We start from the raw sequence: 22,601 nt of genomic DNA, 5'->3' as shown, positions 1-22,601 counted from the left end.
GCCAGGTGGACTCCTACGGCGGCTCCCTGCGCTACAAGGTGCGCTACGAGCTGGCGCGCGGCATGCTGGAGCCTGTGCAGCGGCCGGATGTGGTCCTCGTCGGGGGCGGGTACCGTTTGCTGTCCCGAGGCCACATGCCTACCCAGCCTGGCGCGCTCAACCAGCGCCAGGTCCAGTTTTCCGAGGTGGGTGGCGCCTGAGCCCGCAGGGCTAGGGACGAAGGGGCCGCGGGCTGGCCCACGTGTGACCCTCCCACCCTCACCACACCCAGGAGCACTGGGTCCACGAGTCCGGCCGGCCAGTGCAGCGTGCCGAGATGCTACAGGTGCTGCAGAGCCTGGAGGCTGTACTTATCCAGACCGTGTACAATGCCAAGATGGCCAGCGTGGCGCTGAGCGACATCACCATGGACACCACCGTCACCCACGCCACCAGCCACGGCCGGGCCTACAGCGTGGAGGAGTGCAGGTACCTGACCCAGTGGGCTGGGGTCTGCCGAGACCCTGGCAAGTACAGAGGAGAGGCAATGGGCCTCACGGTTCCTGCAGCCCCCTCTCTGCCCTGTCCCCACAGGTGTCCCATTGGCTACTCTGGCCTGTCCTGCGAGAGCTGCGATGCCCACTTCACCCGGGTGCCTGGTGGGCCCTACCTGGGTACCTGCTCCGGCTGCAATTGCAATGGCCATGCCAGATCCTGTGACCCGGTGTATGGCCACTGCCTGGTGAGTGGTGCCAGCTGGCCCTGGACACTAGATGGGGGCATGGAGCAGGGACAGAGTTAAGACTCCCTTGCGCCCATGAGCTTAACGCAAGCCTCTAAAATGACAGCATGACTGCCAGAAAAGCTGTCAGGACTTCCGGGTGCATTAACAGATACGGTGTCCAGACGAGGGAAGTGATGGTCTTACTCCCTTGCACCCTCATCGGACTCGTCCTGGAGGGGGCCAGGAGAAGAAGCATGGCCCTTAGGAGGGCAGCCCTGAGAGGAAGGGGCCTGGATATCTCGGGAAATGGTGGAGCGAGCTGGGGTTGTGGAGCTGACAGAAGAGAAGGCTCAAGCAGGGCAGAACTATTACCCTCAGATCCCTGAAGGGGTGTTGGGTAGAAGGAGTGGACTCCAAAGGGAGAGCTGGCCAGGGAATGCAGCTGGAAGAGGGTGGCGGGTGTAGTTCAGTATAGAGCAGGCACCTGGGCCATCTCTGAGACAGGCTGTCATGTGAGGTGACGTGGCCCCCGTCATCTCTAAGGGGCTGCAATAGCTCCCGTGTCTGCAGAACTGTGGAGTAGTCCCAGCTTGATGGGGGAGGCTGGGCCAGTCAGCCTCAAAGGTCCCCGAGGCCATCTGCAGGGTTCTGCTCCAGAGTCCGAGCCTCTCCCGGCCCTCCCCTGCCCCTAGGATTGCCAGCACAACACGGAGGGGCCGCAGTGCAACAAGTGCAAGGCTGGCTTCTTTGGGGACGCCACAAAGGCCACAGCCACGGCCTGCCGGCCCTGCCCTTGCCCGTACATCGATGCCTCCCGCAGGTCAGACCCAACTTGGGGGGCAGCTTTGGTGGGATGCGAGGGTAGTGCCGCAGACTGGGGGTGTGCTCTGGGCAGGGAGGAGGGGAACCTGGATTCAAATCCCAACCCAGCCACTAAGTTGCCCCAGGCTCCTTGGCCTCTTTGGGCCGCAGTTTCCTTTTCCTCATAATGGGCCGTCTTCCCTCTTGCAGTGCTCTGAGGCCGCAGACCAAGAACGGTGGGGCAGGGGATGGTGTCACGCCCCATGGCATGCTGTGCCTGCCGACAGCAGTCATTGCCTAGGGTGAGGTGGAAAGACGGGCCCAGCCTGACCAGGTCCCGCCCACTTGATACCCACAGGTTTTCAGAAACTTGCTTCCTGGACACGGATGGCCAAGCCACATGTGATGCGTGTGCCCCAGGCTACACAGGCCGCCGCTGTGAGAGGTGAAGGGCGGCCACAGGGGCTGTGGGAGGCGGGTTGTCTTGGGCGGGGACACAGAAGCACTGCTGACGGCCCCTTTCCTCCCCTAGCTGTGCCCCCGGGTATGAGGGCAACCCTATCCAGCCGGGCGGGAAGTGCAGGCCCACCAGTGAGTATCACCGCCACCATCCTGGTACTTCCCAGGCTGGCCCCCAGATCCCCTCCCTCCCTCCCTGGCCCACAATCCTGGGGGAGCTGCCCAGTCTGTCCTCTTGTCTCCAACCATGCCTGTCCCATTCCCTCCGGCCCTGCCAACAACGCTTTGTGCCCCAGACCAGGAGCTCGTGCGCTGTGATGAGCGAGGCAGCATGGGGACCCCCGGGGAGGCCTGCCGCTGCAAGGTATGACGGTGTCCCCACCTCGGGGGTCTTGGCCCGTACCAGGCTCCTCTCTATAGCTCTCGGCCGGTGGGCGGTAGCCTAGCTGGAGGCTGGTGGGTCTGGCTGACTCATCTTCTGCACCACGAGAGGCATTGGGAAGGGGCACTGGTTAGGGAGTCAGGTGACCTGCTTCAAGTCCCAGTCATTTTCTGTGCAGCCGTGGTATCTGTATTGCTGCCTTTGCTTTTTCCATATTTTTTCTATTCTCACATTGACACAATGATATGGGTATTAGCATCCCCAAATTGTGGATGAGGAAACTAAGGCTCAGAGAAGGGAAACCATTTATATTAAGAATGGAAGAAGCAGGCCAGCGAGGTGGCTTCTCACCTGTAATCCCAGCACTTTCGGAGGCCGAGGCTGGAGGACTGCTTGAGCACAGGAGTTCTAGACCAGCCTGGGCAACAGAGTGAGACCCTATCTCTACAAAATATCAAAAAGAAGAATGGGAGAATCAAGTGTCAGTGGAAGAAAGAACTAGACAGAGTTTGGAGTCAGGCACGCCTGATCTTAAATCCCAGAGCAGATGAGCAAGCTGAGTGACCTTGTGCAGGTCACTTCACAGCCCTGAGCCTCAGTTGTCTCATGTGCAGGATGGAGATATCTCCTACTTGACAAGATACTTAGAGGAATTAAATGAGGTGATGGTTGAAAAGAATCTAGCACAGTGCACGAAACACTCCATAAATACTAGCACTCGTTATTTTAATCAAGTTACTATATTTCACATCTGAATTTATCTGTGAACCTCCTGGCAGCCAAAGAGAAAAGGGAGAAATGGTTGCATAAGTTCCCGTTAACTGGGAGCTATTGTTGAGGTGGTAGTGATGCCTTGAGTTCCCACCTGGACTGTGAGTGGGTGTGGCCAGAAGCTCCAGGTGGCCCCTGCAGTGGGCTGTCCTGCAACTCCCAGTTCTGTGCCTGCAGAACAATGTGGTGGGACGCCTGTGTAACGAGTGTGCCGATGGCTCCTTCCACCTGAGCGCCCGCAACCCCGACGGCTGCCTCAAGTGCTTCTGCATGGGTGTCAGTCGCCAGTGCACCAGCTCTTCCTGGAGCCGCACCCAGGTACCTCCCCAAGGCAGGCAGGTGAGCAGGATAGACCCAGGCCAGTCCCAGCCCGGGTCCCATCCTCACCCTCTCCCCTCCCAGGTACACGGGGCCTCTGAGGAGCCCGCTCAGTTCAGTCTGACCAACACTGCGGGCACCCACACCACCGGCGAGGGCATCTTCTCCCCCGCGCCCGGCGAGCTGGTCTTCTCTGCCTTCCACAGCCTCCTCTCCGGACCCTACTTCTGGAGCCTCCCTCCACGCTTCCGGGGGGACAAGGTGGGCGGTGGAGGCAGGAGGAAGGGAACTTGAAGCTGCAGGAACAGCCCCAGCAAAGGCTTGGAAGCAGAAGCATCATGATGCCTTTGGAGGATAGCATGGACAAGGGGGCGGGGACAGTGAGAGGACTTGGCAGTGGCCCTCACTGAATATCTGTCCATCCTGGGCCCCAGGTGACCTCCTATGGAGGAGAACTGCGCTTCACGGTGACCCAGCGGCCCCAGCGTGGCTCCCTGCCACTGCACGGGCAACCGCTAGTGGTACTGCAGGGGAACAGCATCATCCTGGAGCACCGTACACCCCAGGATCCCATCCCCGGCCAGCCTAGCTCATTCACCGTGCCCTTCTGGGAGGTGAGTGGCGCTGCCCGGGAGCCTTCCTGGGGCCAGGGCACAGGATGGGGTGAGCCCTTGCTCCTCTCACTGGAGCCGTCGGCGCCCCAACGTGTCAAGGTCTGAGCACACATGTCCCTTCCTTGGCAGCGGGCATGGCAGCGGCCTGACGGGCAGCCGGCCACACGGGAACACCTGCTGATGGCGCTGGCTGGCATCGACACCCTCCTGATCCGAGCATCCTATGCCCAGCATCCAGCCGAGACCAGGTATCGGGGCCGGGGCAGCAGGAGTGGCTCCAGGAGGGGTCTCCCGTCTGAGCTGTGCAGTGACACAACCACTTGCAGGCTGTGTGGCCTCTCTGTGCCTCGTTTTTCCTATGAAATGGAGATTCTAACAATGCCTCCCTCAAGGGGCTGGCTTGGGTTGGGCTCCTCAGAAGTGCAGCCTGAGACAGGAATGAGGTTGTGCAATTCCCAAGGAGAACCTGTAGGGGAGGCTGCAGGGGGAGGGGCCAAGCAGGGCTGTGGTAGCGGGTCAAGTCAAACCCCCACCTTCTGTCCCTGGGAGCCCTGCAGAGTCATCTTACTTGGAGGCAGACGGACTTTGGAGCCCTGTACCAGCCTGCCACTGGGCACCCCAGGGGAGTGGGTGGTGTACCCTCTTCAGGCGAGGGAGGGTGATCACCAGGGGAAAGCTATAGGCAGCAGCCATTGGCCACAGCCCTCACGGCCGCCGGGGCCTCTGGACGGGCCCACAGGATGGCAACAGGGCTGTTGAGGGACTCCTCCCACTTATGGTGGGTCTTGCCATTCCCAGGATATCTGGCATCAGCATGGATGTGGCAGTGCCCGAGGACACAGGCCAGGATGCTGCGTTGGAAGTGGAGCAGTGTACCTGCCCACCTGGATACCAGGGCCCGTCCTGCCAGGTGAGCCATAGGCCTCACACCCATCCAGCCAGCTCCCTCCTTCATGAGCACTGCCCAGCTCCCCAGGCCTACTCCAGCCCTGGCCACCCAGTACCCCTGTTCAGGCCAGGCTTTGTCTGGGAAACTCCTCCCACTGCCATCCTCCTGCCCCCAGGACTGTGACACAGGCTACACACGCATGCCCAGCGGCCTCTACCTGGGCACTTGTGAGCGCTGCAGCTGCCATGGCCACTCGGAGGTCTGTGAGCCGGAAACAGGTGCCTGCAAGGTGAGGCCTGCCTCCCTGTCCCTTCCCCCCCACCCCAGGGATCCTGGACTCCAGGGGCCTGACCTCAACCTACGCTCTGCTCCTCCAGGGCTGCCAGCACCACACGGAGGGCCCTCGGTGTGACCAGTGCCAGCCGGGATACTTTGGGGACGCCCAGCGGGGGACACCACAGGACTGCCAGCCATGCCCATGCTATGGAGTTCCTGCTGCTGGCCAGTGCGTCCAGTCCCTGCCTTCCCTGAAACATCCGTACCCGCTTCCCATTCCCTTCCCCAGGCCCTTCTGAGAGGCAGTGGTTAAATCCTGGCCTTACCGCTTCCTCGATGTGTCGCCTGGTGTAAGATACATGGCACTTTCCAGCCTCGACTTCCTCATCTGTGAAATGGGGACAGTCTACCCACCTGGGCCCCTTGTATGAGCGTTGAATGAGGTGATGCATGTGGACTTGTTAGACAGTGCCTGGCACATGGTGGCACTTGGGACACTTTAGTTCATGAGCCCTTTCCTCCCTCCCCTCTCTCCTGTCCTGAAGGAGGTGGGGAGAACAAAGAGCCTCTGCCTTTCTTCCCCAGGGCTGCCCACACTTGCTTTCTGGACACAGACGGCCGCCCCACCTGTGATGCTTGCTCCCCAGGCCACAGTGGGCGTCACTGTGAGAGGTGAGGTGGGGGCAGGGCGCGGGGCATGAGGAGTTTGGGGTGGGGGGCTGAGTCCTTGACCAGGCCCAGCCCTCCTGACCCAGAGGAGCCAGGGCCCCTCCCACGCTTCCTTACACAGGCCCCAGGAGACAGTCCTTCCTCGGGATCCTCACCTCCTGCCTGGTGTTCGAGACACTCGGATACCCTAGCTTTGGGCTCACCTCCAGCCCCCAGCATCCCCGCCCCAGGCAGGCCAGAGTCCTCCCACAAAACCCCTCATTCTCGTGGAGGGCCCGAGGCTCAAGGCCTGATGCCCTGCCCCACTGGCTGCGTGGTCTAGGGCACATCCTTGCTCTTCTCCCCAGCTTCGTCATCTGTACAGTGGGTGGCTTAGGCTGTCGCTTTCGTGCAGTGAGTGAGGCCCCTGAGCCCAGTGCAGAGTCCCCACCACAGCCCTGGGTTCTGCTTCCGTCCCTCAGAGGCCTTCTCTCTCTGCAGGTGTGCCCCCGGCTACCACGGCAACCCCAGCCAAGGCCAGCTCTGCCAGAGTGAGTAGGGTGGGGAGGTCGCTGGGGCAGGCTACTCAGTCTCCTCTGGGGAGGAGCTAGGACAGAGCCTTTGTTTCTCTCTGGCTTTACCTTTCTGAGCCTCAGTTTCTTCACCTGTGAGGGGGGTAATGACAATAGCCCACCACCTCTGAGGGCTGTGGTGGGAGCGGAGAGCTCACATCATAAATGCTCCCTCTCAGTGGTGAGCAGAGTGCTCAGGGAGTCGGGGGGTCAGGGGTACCTGGTGGTGGGCTTGGGGCTCCAGCCTGGCTTCCCCTCACCTCAGGAGATGGCCAGGTGCCAGGGCCCATAGGCTGTGGCTGTGACCCCCAGGGCAGCGTCAGCAGCCAGTGTGATTCTGCCGGTCAATGCCAATGCAAGGTCAGTCCGAACCACCAGCCCCTGAGGCCCACCCTGACCGCTGCCTGGGACCTGGTGGGAAATCCGGCCGCACCTGATGGGAAGTGGGTCCTGGGCATGGCGGCAGGGGTGGGAGCTGCTCAGAACTGCCCCGGAAAGGGGCTGCTGGGGGCAGGAGACCCACGGAGGTCCCTGCCTGCCTCTTTCTGTCCACCCCAGGCCCAGGTGGAAGGCCCCACCTGCAGCCGCTGCCGGCCCCAGCACTTCCACCTGAGCGCCAACAACCCTGAGGGCTGCCTGCCCTGCTTCTGCATGGGTGTCACCCAGCAGTGCGCCAGCTCCTCCTACACACGCCACCTGGTGAGAGCCTTGCTGCCCAGCACCGGGGGGCTGGCCCTGGTGACCCCAGGGCCTGAGGAGGCCCCGAGTCCCATTATAGCCCATCTTATTGTAAGCCCCGTGCCCCTCAACCCTGTCCTGATGCCCTCCCCTGCCCCCGAATTCCTCTCCCAGCCCTGATCTCGAAAGCCCTCCCCCGACACCCTCCTGTGTCCCATCCCCCGCCCAGTGTCCAGGCTGATGCCCGGTCCTCCTTCCACACCAGATCTCCTCCCACTTTGCACCTGGAGACTTCCAAGGCTTTGCTCTGGTGAACCCGCAGCGGAACAGTCGCCTGACGGGAGGCTTCGCCGTGGAGCCCGTGCCTGAGGGCATCCAGCTCTCGTTTGGCAACTTTGCCCACCTTGGCCACGATTCCTTCTACTGGCAGCTGCCGGACATGTACCAGGGAGACAAGGTGTGATGTGCAGTAGGTGCTGCACACCTTCCCAAACCAGCCCCACCGAGCCCCAGGATCAGGGTGACTCATGCCCAAGGTCACCTCTGAACAGTCTCGGCCAGCAGGCAGGGGTCTGCCATGTTGCCGCCACGTCGTGGTTAAGCATGTGGCCTCTGGGGTCTGGCAGACGTGGATCTAAAGCCCAGTTCGTGGCTTGTCAGCTGGTCACCTCTTGAGGAACCTCAACTCCAGGGTGTCTGGGAGGACAAGACCATGTTGGTGCATACTCGGTGCTCAGCTGTGAATGAGCTGTATCCTCCATGCGGTCTTTCAACAAACAGGCCCTGGGCGAGGATTGATGTGGCCATTCTCATCATGGGTTGCATGTGTTGAGCACCTCCTGTGTGCTGGATGTTGTTCCAAGCACTTGTATAGGTCACAAATCATAACTGTGAGCTGGGTACTGCTGTTGCCCTGTTTCATAAATGAGGAAACCGAGGTAGAGGTGTTAGATAACTTACCTACAGTCCACAGCAATGGTGGTGATGCTGGGGTCCAAAACCAGGTTGGTACTCTGCTAGCTGGGTGCAGTGGCTCACTCCTGTAATCCCAGCAATTTGAGAGGTGGAGTCGAGAGGATTGCCTGAGCCCACAGGTTCAAGACCAACCTGGGCAACATGGTGAGAACTCGTCTCTACAATAAATCAAAAATTAGCCAGGCGTGGTAGCGCACCTATAGTTCTGGCTACTTGGAAGGCTGAGGCAGAAGGATCACCTGAACCCAGCCGGTCGAGGCTACGGTGGCCGTGAGCGTGCCACTGCTCTCCAGTCTGGGCGACAGAGTGAGACTGACTCAAAAACCAAACCAAACAAAAAACAAACAAAAAAACCTGCTAGACAGGATGTCTTTGATGCTGCAGAACACGGTGTGGAGGGAAGGTGATGGTGAGGGTGCCGTGGGGTGGGGTCTCTGGCGGGCTCCTGCACAGCTTGCCCAGTGTGTTCCTCCAGCACCCCAGGCACCCGGCGGTCCCCAGGGAACGTGGGTCTTGGCAGAGGAGCCCCCTGCTGGTTCAGGCCAGTGCTCAAGCAGATGCACCCCCAGACAGGAGCATGGGATGGGGGGTGGCCAGGGACACTTAGGAGGGGGAGCTTGCAGCTACACCCCATTCCCTGGACTGAGCCTGGAACCCTGACCTCTCCTGGGTCTGCCCCTTCTGCCCCCTTCTCCCTTCTCGGGTTCCTTCTGTCCTGGACTCCTTGTCACGCTGTCCTGCAGTTCTCAGACCTTTCTCTGTCTCCTCTCCTGGTGTTGCCCCACACCCCACAGAGGGAGGCATACTTTACACGGCTGCGCCGGGCTCACCAGGTAGGCCCAGGACGTGAGTGGCGTGACGTTGCTGTGCTGAGCCCCGTGTGGGGCGATGCCCAGGGCCCGAGGCCTCAAGGGTCTGTACAAACCCAGGCAGTGCCCGATGGCCCCGGGGGGTGGGACCAGGAGGGGCGTGTGCCTCGCTTGCCGTGTGATCTGGTCCTGGTGCCACGCGTCTGAGGTCAGCATGGCGACCCAGGCAGTGGGGAAACTAACTCAATGGTAATCTGTGTGGCTGTATCTGGCCCGCCAGGCTCCCCCAGCACTGCTTCCCAAGTGATCCACTTACCCCACTGTGTGTACGTGGCCCTCCTGTGGCCTAGAGTTAGCCCCTATATGCCAGCCTGGAGAGGGAGCATGCTTCTTTCTTCCGAATCAGTGTGGGCCTTTCTGGCTACCATGTCTGTGGGTAGAAGACCCTATCCATGGTTCCAGCTCCAGGACCCTGGGAGGTCTGAGCTGTGCCCTCCATCCCATCAGAACCGCACATCCCTCTCAGAGGCGCAGTTGAGGGCAGCTTTGACAGCTGGGAGCACCCTGGGGCCCTCAGAGGGCAGGGCCTGGGGACAGCGGGCATCACAGGTAACAAGGGCCTGGCCTGGACAGGCTGTGTCTGGGGCCCCAGGGAGCAGACCAGAGAACTTAGTTCCAGCGGGAGCCCTGGTTCCCCAGGTCATTTCCCCCATGCCAGCCCAGGCCCCAGCCTGATGCCCAGTCCATTCCAGTGTTGTCCTTGGGAAACATTCTGGAGCCATGAATGGCTTGAGCTGGTACCACAGGCACATGTGGAGAGACTGAAGAGCAGCCTTTCCCACCACAGATGCCACTGGGGCTGCCTGGCCCTTCTGGCCTTGGCAGGACAGAGCAGTCTGTCCCTCTCACTGAACACACTCCAGAGGGCTATCCCTATCAGTCACGGCCCATAGGCAGCTCAGCCTAACTCAGGATGTCCCTACCTGTCTCAGGAGAAACAAAAGGGTGGCGAGGACAAGGGCCAGGTCATTGGGCGTCAGCATTTGCAGCTACATAGCACAGAGTGGGTGGGCACGGCCTAGGGGAGGCAGGGCCTCATGGGCATCATTTCTGTACCTCTCTGCTCCCTTCCTCTGTCTTTCCACTCCCGGTCCCCAGATGAACGAGGCCCAGAGGCGGATAGATGCTGAGATCTGGCAGCTCCTGTCCAGCTTTGCAGCCCATCCCCAGCCTCCTCCCCGCGGGCTCTCTCCCCATGCCCAGCCAGCAGCTCTGCGAGCAGCTCCCCCTTTCTCTTCCTCTTCCCACTCTTCCTCCTTGTCCTCCTCCTCGGCTTCCCTGTCTTCTCCAGGAAGCTCTCAGGTACGTCCCAAGGCACCCCTGAGGCCCCCGCCTGCCGCTTTCTAGACTTCAGGCACCTCCAAGCCAGCTTCACCATTTCTGTGCACTCTCTGGGTTGTTACTTTAAATTTTCCTTTACGTCCAGACTCAGTTATGCTGGTCTCCTCTTTAAATACACATTCAAAAAACCAGTTGGTTTTAAACTGTTTATCTATTTGCTGCATGCATCTTGGGGTCTGCAGGAGGGACACACACCAGACGAGGGCGCATGTGGACAGACTGCTCCCAGAGAGAGCTACTGGGTGTTCAGCCCAAATGGGGGCGGGGGAAGCTGTCCAAAGAGCAGGACCAGGACTTGCACTGTCAGGCGGGGATGGGGGGCTCCGTCCCTCAGCCCTGCTGCCGGGACCCCTCATGTGACCCACCGCCCCTTTCGGGGCCATCTCTGCCCTCTGGCCCCCGCAGCCCCACTCTCCTCAGCTCTCACTGCCTGTCTTTCCATCCTAGTTCTCTCTCTCCTACGAAGGCTTCTTTCTGCTTCCTGGAAGCCTCTATTATTGGCAGCTGCCCCAGGCCTTCCTGGGGGACAAGGTAAAGAGGAGTTGGGGGTCATAGAAGCCGAACACACCAAAGGGCCCTTTGTCAAAGCTCTTTATGACACACATGAGTAGACTGAGGCCCACGGTGGGGAAGGGACTTCTCTGAGGTCCCGTGTTCAAGTCAAAGCACACCTGAGACTGAACTCGGCTTGGCCCTCAGCCAACGCCTAGCCCCTGGCCCCTGGCCTCTGTCTCACAGGGGTTAGTTTCTCCAGCACCTCCCTTCTGGGCTTATTTTACCCTGTGTCCAAATCTCTGGCCTAGTTCTTGGTACTGCACTCATTTGTTTGCGAAGCATTAATTAGGCACTAACTGTGTGCTGTATCATGCGCAGGCAGAAACAGGCCCTGGAGGCCCAGAGCTCACTGCTCCTCTGGTTCTCATTCCTTCATGATCTGCAGCAACACTGTTATTATCACAAGCATTGGCGCTGGCATCAGACAAGCATTGGTACTGCCTCCATACTGTTCCAAAACAATGTAGAAGGCCTTTGGGAATACACATAACATGGCTGGGCATGCTGGCTCATGCTTGTAATCCCAGCACTTTGGGAGGCTAAGTGAAAAGATTGTCTGAGGCCTGGAGTCTGAGACCAGCTTGGGCAGCTTAGCAATATTCCATCTCTACAAAAAGAAAAGAAAAGGACACATGTAATATGTAGTAAAATAATATTCAGAGAAGTAGGCCAGACAGTTAGCAGGGGGGTGAGGCTGAGTAGAGATCAGCTGGAGCCAAAGTTGGGGCTGGAAGAGTCACAGGCATTGAGCATGTTCTTGGCCCTGTGCTGAGTGCATCCTGAGTGTGTCCTGTGTTTCTTAGTCCTCATGATACCCTTCAGGGCAGTTATGATGTTCACCCCTATTTCCATATGGGGAAAGTGGGACTCAGAGAGAGTGGATGACTTGTCCAAGGCTGTACAGCCAAGAGAGCTGGGCTTTGAACCTAAGTCTTTGAGACTGCAGAGTTTGCCTCCTTAATCACTATGCTGTACATGCCTATGACTTGCTAGAAAGTTGGTTTGAGACATGGCCGTGAACTTGCTGGCATCCAAAGCAAACAGGAAACCAGTCGTTTTGTGGTTCTTTGGTTATGCTCCTGAATTCCTCACCACACCCTGAGCTTGTGGTGAACACCCCCAGGGTCTGTGCAGCCCAGGGCCTGGTGTATAGTCAGTAGGTGTTTGAAAAATACTCACTCACTAAATGAACACACAAATGAGGGCAGACCTGATGCTGTGTGGTATTAAGCTGAACGGCTGTCCTGGTGGCAGAGGGGAGAAAGGAAAGTCCTGTGGAGCAGAGCTGGGGCCTCTGATGCCTACGTGGAAGTCCCCTGTGACAAGCATGGGGACGCTTCAGTTGTGAGCAGCAGAAACCCCAGGTCCAGCTGGCTTATCTGCAACAAGCAATCTGTTGGTTCAGGCAGCGGCAGAGTCCAAGAGTATTGCTGGTATCAGGCATGGCTGGCTCTAGGGGCTCCCTGTGGCTTTATCTTGGTTGGCGTTGTTTTCCAGCTTCTGACTGGAGAAAGGGGTCCCTCTGTCCCAGCAGAAGTGCCTGGGTCATTTGCCTATCATGGGGTGGTGAGGGACCGTGGCAGGATGTGCACACTGGCCAGGCCCTAGCTCACATCTTCATCGTAGGGAAGAGGGGAGTGGCCCCTTGAGACCACATGGTGTGGGAATGGTCGTCCTTTAGTGGAAACAGGATATGGTTTGCAAGAAGAGGGAATTGAAGTCTGGGCAAAGAAAACCCACCTGCCCAGGAGACGAGGCCTCTGAGGGGCTGCTTGCAGCCCCAGCCCTGTGACTGAGAGCTTTAAACCTCCTGCAACACCCCTGTGATGGTCACTGTCATTGCCCCATCTGCTTTATGGGAAAATCCTGTACATGAAAAGAAACTTGGAGCTTGTTTGCCAAGTCGTCAGGCAGTGGAGAATGGGGAACCACAGAACAGAAAAGAGGCGGCTGGAGGTCATCACCGCCATATCTGAGGCTGTGGAGGGACCCAGAGATGTCCTGTTTCCCAGGCAGCCACAGGCCATGCAGCCTGGCTTCTCGGTTTGGGGATGGGGGAGGCAGTACCTGTACAGAAATGCATCCAGAGGCTCCACCCCTCACCATGTGCTCAAACCGAGTTAGCCTGTGACCTCCAGGCTTGCCCTTTGCAGGTGGCGGCCTATGGCGGGAAGCTGCGTTACACCCTCTCCTACACAGCAGGACCGCAGGGCGGCTCGCTCTCCGACCCTGACATCCAGATCACAGTGAGCACTGGGACTCCACTCCGTCAGGCAGAGAGGCAGGATGGAAGCCAGGGCACTCCCAGCATCTGTCCTGACTGTCCAGTGTTCACTTGGCCTGGTGTGGGCTGGGGGGCTTAGGCCCGTGCCCCTACCCCACTGCCTGGTTGGACACTCCTGGGGCAGGGGTCTGGCTGCTGGGAGGAGGGGGCAGCAGGCGTGTGCCCAGCTCTTTTGGCCACATGAGTTTGGGAGGGCAGAGTGATAGGAGGCTGAGTGTTAGAGAGCATCTGGATAGGGGAGGGTCCCTTGGCCCCCTCAAGAGCCCCTCGGTTCCCTTCCCAAACCCGCTGGTGTCTTCTCAGGGCAACAACATCATGCTGGTGGCCTCCCAGCCAGCGCCGCAGGGCCCCGAGAGGAAGAGCTATGAGATCGTTTTCCGAGAGGTGAGGGCACATGGCTGCACATGCCTTATCCCACCCCACCCTCCACCCGGATGGGGAGCCTGGCTTTGAGGCCCACCCTGCCTCTTGCTCCCTTCCCACCCCTCACAGCCCCTGGGCCAGCACCCGGCAGGCAGGAGGGAGTGGGGCCACAGAAGCAGCCCACAAAGCCCCCCCGCAGTGCCCCCACCCACATTTGCTGTCCCCCCGACCCAGGAGTTCTGGCGCCGGCCCGATGGACAGCCAGCCACACGTGAGCACCTCCTGATGGCCCTGGCTGACCTGGACGAGCTTCTGATCCGAGCCACATTCTCCTCAGTGCCACTGGCAGCCAGCATCAGCGCGGTCAGCCTGGAAGTGGCACAGCCCGGGCCCTCCGATGGACCCCGGGCCCTCGAGGTGGAGGAGTGTCGCTGCCCCCCAGGCTATGTTGGCTCGTCCTGCCAGGTGAGCGTGTGGCCGCCCCGGCTGCCTCTGCACAGGTCCAGCGGCATCACCACGGCCTGTGGTTACTGTCATCACTTCAGTGACCTCTTACATCAACATCAGGTCATTTATTTCTCCCCATAACCCTGAGATACATATAATTATCCACTTTAACAGATACAAAAATAGAGGTGCTAGGCTAGGTATGGTGGCTCATACCTGTAATCCCAGCACTTCAGAAAGCTGAGGCAGGAGGATCACTTGACACCAGGAGTTTGAGACCTGGGCAACCCCATGAAAGGGACCCCGTGTCTCCAAAAAATAAAATTAAAAAAAACTAACCGGGCGTGGCAGTACATGCCTGTAGTCCCAACTACCGAGGAGGCTGAGGCAGGAGATTTGCCTGAGCCCAGGAGGTTGAGGCTGCAGTGAACTATGATCTCCCCACTGCATTCCAGCCTGGGTGATAGAGTCAGACCCTGTCTCTTAAAAAAAATAGAGGTACTGAGGAATGAGTGACTCGCCCAAGGGCACACAACTAATGTGTGGCAGAAACGAATTTGAACTCAGGTCTGATGGACTCAGAGCCCAGCATGTTCTAACCACTGGGCAGTGCTGACCCAAGCATGGGCCACACTCTCAGAGTTTAAGTCCCAGCTGGTACACTGGGGTGCACTGGGGTGCCCTCTAGAGACAAGGAGACAATCCAGAAATACACAGGACTCCAGCTCAAAGCAGGGCATGGTCGTACTTCTGGGAGGGAGTCAGTGTGGACTGGGCCAGGCCTGTGGAGTGGAGGTCAGACTGAGCAGAGGCCCTGGAGTAGAGATGTGTGGGGAACCAGCCTGTGGTCCGGCAGGGTCACCCCAGGAAGATGCAGGAGAGGATGAGGACAGGGTCCAGGATTGCTGACTCTGAATGGGCCCGCTGGGAACAGAGACTGACCTTCCTCTCTGCCTGCAGGATTGCGCCCCCAGCTACACGCGCACTGGGAGTGGGCTCTACCTCGGCCACTGTGAGCTGTGCGAATGCAACGGCCACTCGGACCTGTGCCACCCAGAGACCGGTGCCTGCTCGGTGAGCTGCAGCTAAGGCTGGGCAAGGGGCAGCTTGGCCGAGCCTGCGTGGGGGACCAGGGCTGGGCAAGGTGGGTCTCACCTCAGGGGCCGGGCAGTGGGGCACAGCCTGTGGGTCAAAGCTCCTGGGCCAGCAGGCCAGGTCACCGGGCACAGTAGGGTGGCCAGAGCTGTGGAACAGCACCCTTCTTTGTAAAGAAAACTCTGGTTCTTACTATTTTTTATCACCGAAGTGACACATGTTCTCAGTAGAGGAATCAGACTAAAGAAGAAACCAAAAAAGAAAGTAGAAATCCCCTGCAGGCCCCCTACCTGGAGGAATCACTGTCAACAGGAGAGTACATACATGTTAGTGTGCTTTTAGGCCAGGTGCAGTGGCTCATGTTTGTAATCCCAGCACTTTGGGAGACCAAGGCCAGAGGATTGCTTAAGGCCAGGAGTTTGAGACCAGCCTGGGTCACATAGCAAAACCTCATTTCTAAAAAAAAAAGAAAGAAAAAAAAAAATTAGGCATGGTAGCATGTGACTATAGTCCCAGCTACCTGGAAGGCTAAGGTGAAGGATCGCCTAAGCCCAGGAGGTTGAGACTGCGGTAGGCTGTCATCGTGCCTCTGCACTCCAGCCTGGGAAACAGAGTGAGACCCCTAACTCAAAAAAAAAAAGAAAGAAAGTAGAAATCCCTGAAATTCCCCACCTAGAAGAATCACTGTCAACAGCAGAGTAGGGAGTCTCCTTCCCCCTTTTTGGGCAAATATGCACACCTGTTAATATGCTTTTCATTTTACACATAGCATGGCATCATTGCATTGGTAATCAGCTCTCTCTCCCTACTAGTTCCTGAACACCTTTCATATCATTACATATTTTTTGTATACCTGAATTTTTCAGAGAAGTGTATGTATAACCCTGTGGGCACATGGTCCAGGGCCGGGTGGCTGACGGAGCCACAAGCTAAACTTGGAGCAAGAAACACACTACATTGATGTAACCAACATGAGTCTCTTAGGAGGAGCATATGTAACATGCATGTTTTTGTGATGAGCATATATTTTCAAAGCTCTGTCCCCAAGTAAGTTTCCTTTGATGTTACAGGCATTAAGATAGACAAATGTAGGAAATATAACCAGCATCATCCTTTCAGATAGCTATTAGGGTGGGTGTGCTTTTTAATCTCTCCCATTCCCTATTCGTGGATGTTTAGGTTGGTTTCCGGCATTTTGCTTTTATAAACACCACTGGGATGAATATCCCTGTTTTGACATCTTTGTGTTCTTCAATGACTATTTCTTTAAGTTCATGGACTTGGGACTGCTAGATCAGGAGATCGCAACATTGAAAGGCTTTTGGTAAATCTTGCCAAGTAGCAGATGTCTGACATACTTGTGCCCTGCAGCAATGCCAGCACAACGCCGCTGGGGAGTTCTGTGAGTTGTGTGCTCCTGGCTTCTACGGAGATGCCACAGCCGGGACGCCTGAGGACTGCCAGCCCTGCGCCTGCCCACTGACCAACCCAGAGAACATGTGAGTGCCCTTGCTCAAGCCCCAAGGACAGACTCCCACTGGGGGATGGAGGGCACTGTGCTAGCTTTCGGATAGAAGCAGAGGCAGCAGGATGGGGAGTGGGCTTCCTGTGACCTGATCTTTGCCTCTGTGACCCAGGTTCTCCCGCACCTGTGAGAGCCTGGGAGCTGGGGGGTACCGCTGCACAGCCTGCGAACCTGGCTACACGGGCCAGTACTGTGAGCAGTAAGTTTGCCAACAGGAGGGGGAGGGGAGGGGGATAAATGGTAGACTCCTGGGTGAGAGCCCTAAATGATGTTGCTCATAAAAGTCTTTATCAAGATGATGTTCTCCCCTTGCTCAGAACCCTCCTTAGACTTCACGTTACCCTTAAAACAAGCCCAAGCTCCTTAGGCAGCCTTACCATGCTTCTATCTTGTCCCACTTCTGACACCCAACTCTGTACTCTAGCTGGGCTTAACTTTTTTAATTCATGGTGTTCAGGTCTCGCATGTGCTAGTCCCTCTGCATGGAACATTCTTCACCCCCAGACCTCCCCTTTCTGGCTAACTTCTGCTTAGCCTTCAAGACTCAGCTTCATTCCCTCATTCAGCCACTTTCTCTCGAGTGTCTGCTGGGAGCTTAGCTGTGTGCTAAGGTATTGGAGATAAAGTGGTAAACACAGTAGCTTCCAGCCCAGCCCTTATGGAGTCTATTGCCTGTAGGAGGAGACAAGGCAGGGGAAAAGTAAATCATGCAAATATATATTTACAAGCTACAATAAGTTCTCTGACAGAAGAGTACTGCCTGCCCCAAGGTAACACAGCAGCTCAGAATTTGCATCCTCTAGGAAGCCTCCCTGACTCTCAGGGCTGGATTCATGCCTCCCTTGGTGCTCTCACAGCCCTGATATGCTTCCCTCCCTCTCATATAAATAGAGTTTCTGTGTTGGGTTCCCAGCTAGTAAGCTCCACAAGACCAGAGACTTCATCCTGTTTACTATTGTGTTATTTCCAAACCCAGCATGATGCCTGGCACATCGTAGTTGCTTAATAAACGTTTGTTGCATGAATGTTTCCTGGAGAATAAAGGCCATGCTCCTTCATCACCCTGCCTGCTCACACTCCCTTACATGCCCCTTTCTCAAAATGCCCTGTGTCGGGGCCTCTCTGGTCCCCAAAGTGCTTCCAGAGTTCTGAGCCGCCTTACCCCATACTGGGCAGCCGGCTGAGCTTCTGGCTCTCCAAGTCCATCTAGAGGCAGTGAGTCCCTTGGGGCCTGACAGAGCTGGTCCTTGTTGCCCCTTACAGGTGTGCCCCAGGTTACGTGGGTAACCCCAATGTGCAAGGGGGCCGGTGCCTGCCACAGAGTAAGTGGGACCATGGCCCAGGGTGGGGGTGATGGGCAAGGCAGGGAGCCTCAGGAGTTTGGGGGACACTGGGTCTGGGGACAGGGCTGAGGTTGGGGCACTCCGGTCTTTGGGAGAGCCAAGATATCTGAGGCTGTGCTGCATGCTGGAGCCTCCTGTCTGAATGGCTCCTCCTGCCCCCACCCCACCCCCAGCAAACCAAGCCCTGCTAGTGGTCCAGGTCCATCCTGCTCGGAGCGTAGTGCCCCAGGGTGGCCCCCACTCCCTGCGGTGCCAGGTCAGTGGGAGCCCACCCCACTACTTCTACTGGTCCCGTGAGGATGGGCGGCCCCTGCCCAGCAGCACACAGCAGCGACATCAAGGTACCCATGGCCCTGGCTCCACAGCCCCATGAGCCACTGTCCCTGCCCTGCCAGGGTCCTGCCCTTGCGCGTGGGACTGGGTGGGAGAAGGGTACATCCGCATTGTCAACCCCTCCCCTCACCAGGCTCCGAGCTCCACTTCCCCAGCGTCCAACCCTCAGATGCCGGGGTCTACATCTGCACCTGCCGCAATCTCCACCATGCCAATACCAGCCGGGCAGAGCTGCTCGTCACTGGTGAGTCCCTGCTGCCCCTGTCCCTAGGACTGCCTGTCCCGGGCCGGCTGCAGACTGCAGACTCTGGCAGATGGTGCATTCCCCCGCCGAAAGGGGGCAGTCGGCACCTAGACAAGGGCAGGACCATGAAGGTGAGGTGAGGTGATGGATTCAAGATCTGGTTTAGAGGCAGAATGGGCAGGACTTGACTGTGGTCAGTGAGAGCAAAAGGAAAGGTTGGTGGTGTCCAGGGGTCTGGTTGCTGGCATCTGGGTAAATGGGGTGCCATTGACTGAGGGACTCTCCAATAGGTGGGTGTCCTTCATTCAGGTTCCCCTAGATACAGAATCTGGAACAAGGGGTTGCAAGCAAGAGGGTAAAGTGAGGCAGGGAAGGGAAGGTAGCCAGCACAGGGTATGTGATCAGGCAAATCATTGCCATGGCGGCTACAGAAGTTCTGGGAGCCATGTGAAGCATGCACCTTAGAGTCACCCTGCCCTGGGGTCCTGTCTGCCATTGACCAAGGCCTATCCTGGAGGCATCCACTCCCCTGCACGTCTGCTCCACCCACCAGCACACACAGTAGTCTCCAGAGGCCTGAGAAAGGGCTCGTGGAGAGAAGTGCCAGGGTCAGCAGATCAGGCAGACGGGCACCAGCAGCACGGGCTCCACATAGATCCTCTGACCCCAAGTCAGATGGCAAGTTTGGTTTGGCCTGGTCAAGGTCTGAGAGGCTTGGGAAGTTGTCCAGGTGGGCCCGTTGGGCAGGCATTCAGACAGGTGAGTCTGCACTCAGGGGCCCTGGCCAGAGAAAGGGATGATGTTAAAGTCATGGGGCAGGATGAAGTCACCAGGGAGTGGGGCTGGAGGGCAGGGCCCCGAGTGCCCCGGGGGGTGCCCGTTGAAGAGGAGGGCAGGAAAGGACTGCAGGGGAGGAGAGCGGGGAGGCTGGCGTGGAGGGAGTGGGAGGGGAAGGGCCTCCAGGAGAACGAGGCCAGCCTCTCCAGCTGGAAGTCAGAGAAGGGCAGAAAAATAACCCTTGGAGGTGGTGCTCTGACGGAGCGGCATTCAGGGAGAGAAGGGGCAGAAACCAGACTGGAGCGAGGTAAAGAATGGATGGAAGGCAGCACATGTAGACAACTCTTGCAAGAGTCTTAGCTCCGAAGGAAGGCCAAGACAGGGGCATGGCTGGGAGCAGGAGGCCGAGGGGGAGTCTTCAGAAATGGCAAGTTCTGGAACACACGTGTCTGTGGAGCAGAATGACCCCATGAGAGGGAGAGGAGAGGCTGGGGCAGCAGGAGAGGGAGGATGGCCTTGGGAAGGGGTACAGGGGTGGAGCTGGGAGCGGGAGGAGGGCTCCATCCCTCAGGGACCAGGATGGAGGGAGGGGGTGGACTTGGGAAAATGGGAAAATTTCTGCCTTGTGGTTTCTGTTTTCCCAAGGAGCGTGAGTGGGAGCCATCGGGTTTGAATGGGGAAGGGTGATCAGGGAGGCCGAGGAGATGGGAGGAGGTGTGAAATAGCTGCTGGGGAGGCTGGAAACTCAAACCAGATGGAGAGACCCAGTAGGAGGACGTGTGAAGGGCTCAGAGCTCAAGTGTGGCCTGTGATCACTAACTGAGCCAAGGGGACACGTGGCAGGTTGCTCCCGTGGGCCACTATGCCAGAGAGGAGACGGGATGGGTACTGAGCTGGACCAAGAGGGATGTGATATCCAGAGGAGGTGAAGGAGAGTGAGAATGTGGCCACAGGCCAGAGGCCTGGCCAGTACCAACTCATGAGGCTTCTGTCCCCAGAGGCCCCAAGCAAGCCCATCACGGTGACAGTGGAGGAGCAGCGGAGCCAGAGTGTGCGCCCCGGAGCTGATGTCACCTTCATCTGCACGGCCAAGAGCAAGGTGTGTAGGGCAGGGAATGAGGTGGGGTGTGGACATCGCCAAGCCCCACATAACCTTGCCCCGCCCTACCCCTCATTCTGCAGTCTCCAGCCTACACCCTGGTATGGACACGACTGCACAACGGAAAGCTGCCAGCCCGGGCCATGGACTTCAACGGCATCCTGACCATCCGCAACGTCCAGCTGGGTGATGCGGGCACCTATGTGTGCACCGGTTCCAACATGTTCGCCATGGACCAGGGCACAGCCACACTGCACGTGCAGGGTACGTCCCCCGCTACACCTGACCCTCTGCCCCCAGCTTTGCCCCTGCTCTCCGGGGCCAGCATGCCATTTCTCCATTCAGTCGGCCATTTCTGAGCACCTACTGCGTGCCTGGCCCAGTCTAGGCTCCAGGGTAGCAGAGGAGAGGAGGACACACAGATCTCGGCCCCCATGGAGTACATGCTCTGGTTGGGAGAAGTACACATGACGTGAGTGCCAGGCTAGGAAGAAACAGTGATGAGGAAGCAAGAGACGAGGCAGAAGAAGGGTGGCACAGGCAAAGGCCCTGAGGCAGGAGCAAGTTGCTGTGTTTAAGGAACAGCAAAGCCCACGTGGTTGTGGCTGTGGGAGGAAGGGGACCTTGAAGATGTAGGCAGAAGTGAGGGCAAACAGGACGCAGTGGGTCGGAGTAGGGAGTTGAGATTTTGTTCTAAAAGCAATAGGGAGTCATGGGGAGGTCTTCGTGGGAAAGTCGTAAGGTCCTCTTGATGTCTGCAAGGCTTACTCTGGCTTCCATGTGGACAGATGGCCACGGAAGCAGAGAGAGTGGCAAAGGAGGCTGCTGGGCTCAGACGCCATTCCCTACCCTGACCCCGTGTCTCTCTCCCCTTCCAGCCTCGGGCACTTTGTCTGCCCCCGTGGTCTCCATCCACCCCCCACAGCTCACAGTGCAGCCGGGACAGCTGGCCGAGTTCCGCTGCAGTGCCACGGGCCACCCCACGCCCACCCTCGAGTGGACAGGTGAGGCTGTGTTGGCCATGACATCAGGGCTTGGCTCTCCTGGGTGTGGGTGGGGGCAGGACTCTGGGCTGTGGCATGACAGTGCCAGTCCCAGTGGGTGCTGACCTTGCATCTCTCATCAGGGGGCCCTGGCAACCAGCTGCCTCCAAAGGCACAAGTCCACGGTGGCATCCTGCACCTGCCAGCTGCCGAACCCTCAGATCAAGGCCAGTACCTGTGCCGAGCCCACAGTAGCGCTGGGCAGCAGGTGGCCAGGGCTGTTCTCCACGTGCATGGTGAGTGACCAGGCTGTGGGCGGGGGCTGGGGAACAGCGGCAGCCCACAGGGTGGTCTCACAGGACTCTGTCTGCAGGAGGCAATGGACCCAGGGTCCAGGTGAGCCCAGAGAGGACCCAGGTGCAGGAAGGCCGCACCGTCAGGCTGTACTGTAGGGCAGCAGGTGTGCCCAGTGCCACCATCACCTGGAGGAAGGAAGGGGGCAGCCTCCCCCCGCAGGTGAGGAGACAGGGCCCACCCTGGCCCACAGGTTTAGCAGAGAGGCCCAGCACTGAGCACTGGCCACCCTCCCTCCTTCCTCTCCCTGTCCCACACCATCTCCTCCTCCCTGACTCCCTTCACTTCCAAGGTAGCAGCCTGCCTAGACTGCATATGGCCCCTGTTGTTTTGCCCTTCTGCGTGCCTCTCTGGACCCTGATATTGGCTCTGTGCTTGCCTTTCCTTTGTGTGCCTCGCCCACCCCCCCCCCCCCCCCCCCCCGGCTCACCCTTGCCTGGCTGCCTCTCAAGTGCTAACCCTTCTCATCATGTGGTAGGCCCGGTCCGAGCGCACAGACATCGCCACGCTACTCATTCCAGCTATCACCACCGCAGATACTGGCTTCTACGTCTGCGTGGCCACCAGCCCCGTGGGCACCGCCCAGGCCCGGATTGAAGTGGTCGTTCTTCCAGGTGCGGGGCCTCTGGGGCCAGAGGGAGTCGGGGGGACAAACCAGGGCTCCCCTGAGGTCTGCTAATCCCCCTCTGGCCCCAGCCTCAGGTGCCAGCATACCGCCAGTCAGGATTGAGTCCTCGTCACCTTCAGTGACGGAAGGGCAGACACTCGACCTCACTTGCGTGGTAGCAGGGTCAGCGCATGCCCAGGTCACCTGGTACAGACGTGGGGGCAGCCTGCCTCCCCACACCCAGGTATGAGGGTCCCTGAGCTCCTGGGGGTGCAGAAGCTCTGGCTGGGGAGGTC

At 58.5% G+C, this 22,601-nt stretch overlaps 1 protein-coding gene across 1 annotated transcript in view; it reads left to right on the top strand.

The window, feature by feature from the left end:
* HSPG2 (heparan sulfate proteoglycan 2) overlaps nt 1-22,601 on the top strand; it is a 65,250-nt gene that overhangs the window by 16,047 nt on the left and 26,602 nt on the right. The window contains exons 15-49 of the mRNA XM_021714834.1: nt 6-185; nt 272-468; nt 574-721; nt 1,396-1,523; nt 1,863-1,949; nt 2,037-2,095; nt 2,260-2,327; nt 3,294-3,434; nt 3,519-3,695; nt 3,869-4,048; nt 4,178-4,296; nt 4,847-4,958; nt 5,113-5,226; nt 5,315-5,442; nt 5,799-5,885; nt 6,363-6,412; nt 6,699-6,793; nt 6,992-7,132; nt 7,377-7,568; nt 13,005-13,097; nt 13,439-13,519; nt 13,733-13,963; nt 14,906-15,019; nt 16,412-16,539; nt 16,678-16,764; nt 17,829-17,887; nt 18,082-18,249; nt 18,375-18,485; nt 20,261-20,361; nt 20,445-20,625; nt 21,240-21,365; nt 21,488-21,640; nt 21,718-21,860; nt 22,177-22,312; nt 22,395-22,549. Coding sequence (XP_021570509.1) covers nt 6-185; nt 272-468; nt 574-721; nt 1,396-1,523; nt 1,863-1,949; nt 2,037-2,095; nt 2,260-2,327; nt 3,294-3,434; nt 3,519-3,695; nt 3,869-4,048; nt 4,178-4,296; nt 4,847-4,958; nt 5,113-5,226; nt 5,315-5,442; nt 5,799-5,885; nt 6,363-6,412; nt 6,699-6,793; nt 6,992-7,132; nt 7,377-7,568; nt 13,005-13,097; nt 13,439-13,519; nt 13,733-13,963; nt 14,906-15,019; nt 16,412-16,539; nt 16,678-16,764; nt 17,829-17,887; nt 18,082-18,249; nt 18,375-18,485; nt 20,261-20,361; nt 20,445-20,625; nt 21,240-21,365; nt 21,488-21,640; nt 21,718-21,860; nt 22,177-22,312; nt 22,395-22,549 — 4,470 coding nt within the window. The remainder of the gene's footprint in view (nt 1-5; nt 186-271; nt 469-573; nt 722-1,395; nt 1,524-1,862; nt 1,950-2,036; nt 2,096-2,259; nt 2,328-3,293; nt 3,435-3,518; nt 3,696-3,868; nt 4,049-4,177; nt 4,297-4,846; nt 4,959-5,112; nt 5,227-5,314; nt 5,443-5,798; nt 5,886-6,362; nt 6,413-6,698; nt 6,794-6,991; nt 7,133-7,376; nt 7,569-13,004; nt 13,098-13,438; nt 13,520-13,732; nt 13,964-14,905; nt 15,020-16,411; nt 16,540-16,677; nt 16,765-17,828; nt 17,888-18,081; nt 18,250-18,374; nt 18,486-20,260; nt 20,362-20,444; nt 20,626-21,239; nt 21,366-21,487; nt 21,641-21,717; nt 21,861-22,176; nt 22,313-22,394; nt 22,550-22,601) is intronic.

This window comes from Carlito syrichta, unplaced genomic scaffold (assembly GCF_000164805.1).
Source record: "Carlito syrichta isolate Samal-C Ts95f unplaced genomic scaffold, Tarsius_syrichta-2.0.1 Scaffold305805, whole genome shotgun sequence".
Lineage (NCBI taxonomy): Eukaryota > Metazoa > Chordata > Mammalia > Primates > Tarsiidae > Carlito > Carlito syrichta.
Note: the sequence above shows the minus strand (reverse complement) of the source record. Positions and strands in the feature narration are given on the sequence as shown.